Source organism: Babylonia areolata, chromosome 12, assembly GCF_041734735.1.
Source record: "Babylonia areolata isolate BAREFJ2019XMU chromosome 12, ASM4173473v1, whole genome shotgun sequence".
Classification (NCBI taxonomy): domain Eukaryota; kingdom Metazoa; phylum Mollusca; class Gastropoda; order Neogastropoda; family Buccinidae; genus Babylonia; species Babylonia areolata.
This window is the reverse complement of record NC_134887.1, coordinates 5853795-5858794: the sequence shown is the minus strand read 5'-3', so window position 1 is coordinate 5858794 and position 5000 is coordinate 5853795. Positions and strand designations below refer to the sequence as shown.

General features: G+C 36.4%; 1 protein-coding gene across 1 annotated transcript in view; it reads right to left on the bottom strand.

Moving 5' to 3' along the window:
• LOC143288259 (uncharacterized) overlaps positions 1 to 5000 on the bottom strand; it is a 114129-nt gene that overhangs the window by 831 nt on the left and 108298 nt on the right. Inside the window, exon 6 of the mRNA XM_076596608.1 lies at positions 3662 to 3777. Coding sequence (XP_076452723.1) covers positions 3662 to 3777 — 116 coding nt within the window. The remainder of the gene's footprint in view (positions 1 to 3661; positions 3778 to 5000) is intronic.

Below are 5000 nucleotides of genomic sequence, written 5' to 3'. Positions count from 1 at the left end.
CATAATGAGGTTGAAATGGTTTATCCTTAATGAGATTGAAAATATTAATGGTTTATCCATAATCAGGTTGAAATGGTTTATCCATAATGAGATTGAAATGGTTTATCCATAACGAGATTGAAATGGTTTATCCATGATGGAGATTGAAATGGTTTATCCATAATGAGGTTGAAATGGTTTATCCATAACGAGATTGAAATGGTTTATCCATAATGGAGATTGAAATGGTTTATCCATAATGAGGTTGAAATGGTTTATCCATGATGGCGATTGAAATGGTTTATGCATAATGAGATTGAAATGGTTATCCATAATGAGCTTGAAATGGTTTATCCATAATGAGATTGAAATGGTTTATCCATAACGAGATTAAAATGGTTTATCCATAATGAGATTGAAATGGTTTATCCATAATGAGATTGAAATGATTTATCCATGATGGAGATTAAAATGGTTTATCCATAATGAGGTTGAAATGGCTTATCCATGATGAGATTGAAATGGTTTATCCATAACGAGATTGAAATGGTTTATCCATAATGAGATTAAAATGGCTTATCCATAATGAGGTTGAAATAGTTTATCCTTAATGAGATTGAAAATATTAATGGTTTATCCATAATGAGGTTGAAAAGGTTTATCCATGATAAGATTGAAATGGTTTATCCATAATGACATTGAAATGGTTTATCCATAATGAGACTGAAATGGTTTATCCATAATGACATTGAAATGGTTTATCCATAATGACATTGAAATGGTTTATCCATAATGAGCTTGAAATGGTTTAGCAATAATGAGATTGAAATGGTTTAGCCATAATGACATTGAAATGGTTTATCCATAATGACATTGAAATGGTTTATCCATAATGAGCTTGAAATGGTTTAGCAATAATGAGATTGAAATGGTTTAGCCATAATGACATTGAAATGGTTTATCCATAATGACATTGAAATGGTTTATCCATAATGAGATTGAAATGGTTTATCCATAATGACATTGAAATGGTTTATCCATAGTGAGGTTGAAATGGTTTATCCATAATGACATTGAAATGGTTTATCCATAATGAGATTAAAATGGTTTATCCATAATGAGATTGAAATGGTTTATCCATAACGAGATTGAAATGGTTTATCTATAACGAAACGAGATTGAAATGGTTTATCCATAATGACATTGAAATGGTTTATCCATAATGACATTGAAATGGTTTATCCATTGTGAGGTTGAAATGGTTTATCCATAATGGATAATGACATTGAAATGGTTTAGCCATAACAATAAGGCTATGGCCCCTCAGAAGGGGGAGCACATGGACGTGTTTGTGGAAGCTTTAACAATTTTAACCAGTACTTATTACATTTGGCAAAAGGCAGTACTTATTACATTTGGCAAAAGGCAGTACTTATTACATTTTGCAAAAGGCAGTACGTATTACATTTGGCAAAAACCAGTACTTATTACATTTGGCAAAAGGCAGTACTTATTACATTTGGCAAAAACCAGTACTTATTACATTTGGCAAAAACCAGTACTTATTACATTTGGCAAAAGGCAGTACTTATTACATTTGGCAAAACGTTCTTGTATACAAAGGATATCTTCCAGTTTCCCTCACATAGAACCACTTTTGATGAATGAATTTTGAACATTTAGAAAACGTTTAATTGCATTAGTATGTATTCTCGCAATCTGTGAATTAACTCTCAGTCCCCGCATTTCAGCAGTATATGTAAGTAAAGGTTCTGTTTGTACGTCGAACATTTTCCAAAATAGATAGCAATCAATTGAGTTCAGTTTTCTTCAAAAATTTCGATGACGCCTTTTTTTTTTTCTTTTTTTTCAATTTTTTTTAAATAACTTTTTCTGCAAAATTCATCCCATGCAATATTCAAACTTAATTTGGCTGTAAATATCATCCCCAAATACTCATATGAATTAACAACTCTAACTTCTGTATTTCTGTATAACCCTTTTCCATGCACTGAAAGATGTCCACCCATTCTGAAAAAAAAAGAAAAAAAAGAAGAAGTTTTTATCCAGATTTGTATTTGTATTTCTTTTTATCACAACAGATTTCTCTGTGTGAAATTCGGGCTGCTCTCCCCAGGGAGAGCGCGTCGCTACACTACAGCGCCACCCCTTTTTTTTTGTTGTTGTATTTTTTCCTGCGTGTAGTTTTATTTGTTTTTCCTATCGAAGTGGAATTTTCTACAGAATTTTGCCAGGAACAACCCTTTTGTTGCCGTGGGTTCTTTTACGTGCGCTAAATGCATGCTGCACACGGGACCTCGGTTTATCACCTCATCCGAATGACTAGCGTCCAGACCACCACTCAAGGTCTAGTGGAGGGGGAGAAAATATCGGCGGCTGAACCGTGATTCGAACCATCGCACTCAGATCCTCTCGCTTCCAAGGCGGACGCGTTACCTCTAGGCCATCACTCCACAGTCAAACCTGCGCTATGGGATCGGCTTCTTCTTCTAAGGCATTTAACTGTCGGCTCCTGGGAGACTGAGATTGAGATTGAGATGGCGTATCTATAATAAGGCCATGGTCCATGAGAAGGGGTGGTATATGAACATAACACACACACACACACACACACACACACACACACACACACACACACACACACACACACACACACACACACACACACACACACACACACACACACACACACACACACACACACACACACACACACACACACACACACACACACACACACACAAGAAAAAAAGGAAAAAAGAAAAAAACGTAGTAGTAGTACTAGTAGTAGTAGTTGAGAGAGAGAGAGAGAGAGAGAGAGAGAGAGAGAGACAGAGAGACAGAGAGACAGAGAGAGAGGAAGTCAGTTGGTTTGGTGGGTGGGTGGTTGTGCAGCAAAATGGAAGAAGGAAAAAAAAATCCTGTAAGTTTTAGATGAGGTAAAGTAATGTAGGTTAAGGTAAGGTAAGGTTTACCTAATGCAAAGTTTACCCAAGGTAAGGTAAGGTATGGTAAGGTAAGGGTTACCTAGGTAAGGTAAGGTCTACCTAGGATAAGGTCAGGTTTACCTTAGGTAAGGTATGGTAAGGTCAAGGCTTACCTAAAGAAAGGTAAGGTAATGTAATGCTAGGCTTACCTAAGGTAAGGTAAGGTCAGGTTTACCTGAGGTGATGTCAAGTGAGGTAAGATAAGTGGAGTGATGGCCTAGAGGTAACGCGTCCGCCTAGGAAGCAAGAGAATCTGAGCGCGCTGGTTCGAATCACGGCTCAGCCGCCGATATTTCTCTCTCTTCCCCCCCCCCCCCCCCCCCCGCCCTTCACTAGACCCTGAGTGGTGGTCTGGACGCTAGTCATTCGGATGAGACGATAAACCGAGGTCCCGTGTGCAGCATGCACTTAGCGCACGTGAAAGAACCCACGGCATTGTTCCTGGCAAAATTCTGAAGAAAAATCCACTTCGATAGGGAACACTAATAAAATTGCACCCAGGAATAAATTTAAAAAAAAAAAAAAGAAAAAAAAAAAGGTGGCGCTTTGGTATAGCGACGAGCTCTCAACGGGGGAGAGTAGCTCCGAATTTCACACAGAGAAATCTGTTGTGATAAAAAAAAAAAAGAAAAAAAAAGAAATACAAATACAAATACATTCTACACGTTACTTACCTTTCTCGTCACCGCGTTTGCGCGAAGTGTTGACCAGTTGTAGCGAGCTGGGTCGGTGCTGTGCACGTGCGCGCGAGCCGCAAGAGGGGTTTAGGTGAGACAGTACTTCCACCATACTGCAAGGAGGGGAGGAAAAGAAGTAAAAATGAAAAAAAAGTGGAAAAAAAAAGAAAAAGGAAAGAGAGAAAGAAAGAAAGAAAGAAAGAAAAAGAAAGATGATGATGTTGATGGTGGTGGTGGTGGTGGTGGTAGTGGACGTAAAGCCATACTGAAAAGGTCGTCATTTCTTAAATATTTTTCTTCTCTTCTTCTCATGTACGACCCGACAAATAAAATACATGAATGAAACAAAAGGAATTAAAATAATGAAATAAAATAAAATAAAATAAAACAAACCAAACCAAACCAAAATAAAATAAAAATAAAATAAGATAAAATAAAATAAAATAAAACGAGACCGAAAGAACCAACCAAACAAACAAACAAATCGCGGTAGTCTTTCCTTTCTTTCATTGGTTTTTTTAAAATTATTATTATTATTATTTTTTTGGTTTTTTGAGTGGTTAGATTAAAGATATATTTTGTTTGGTTGTTTGTTGCTGAAAGTGAAAAAAAAAAAAAAAACGAAAAAAAACCCAACCAAACAAACATAACAACAACAACAACAGTTGTATCTTGCTGAAAGTGAAGAAAAGACACACACACACACACACACACACACACACACACACACAGAGAGAGACCCAACAACCCAATTTTACTGCAACTGTTACCGCTATAATAAATGAGAAGTGGACAACAAAAGCAAGGACACACCTAATATATGAAAAACAAGAGAGGCAAGGCCTTCAAGACTCACTTGTAGCAAATTAAGTCCCCTAGCATTAATTACAGAGTAATTTCCCTTTTTTTTTTTTACTATCTGCACCAAAACGTTTGCAAAATAAATAAAACTTCCATGCTTAGCAAAAGAAGTTCCTGTTTGAACAAAAAATGATAATAATGACTGCTCTTGTTGTTGTGTCATAATATGAGATCAAAGTGCCAAGTTTAGAGAATACAAAAAATACAAATATAAATATAACAGTAAATGCAGTTTGCATATAATTAGGCTTCATTTTTTTGTGCCCATCCCAGAGGTGCAATATTGTTTTAAACAAGATGACTGGAAAGAACTGAATTTTTCCTATTTTTATGCCAAATTTGGTGTCAACTGACAAAGTATCTGCAGAGAAAATGTCAATGTTAAAGTTTACCACGGACACACACACACACACACACACACAGACAACCGAACACCGGGTTAAAACATAGACTCACTTTGTTTACACAAGTGAGT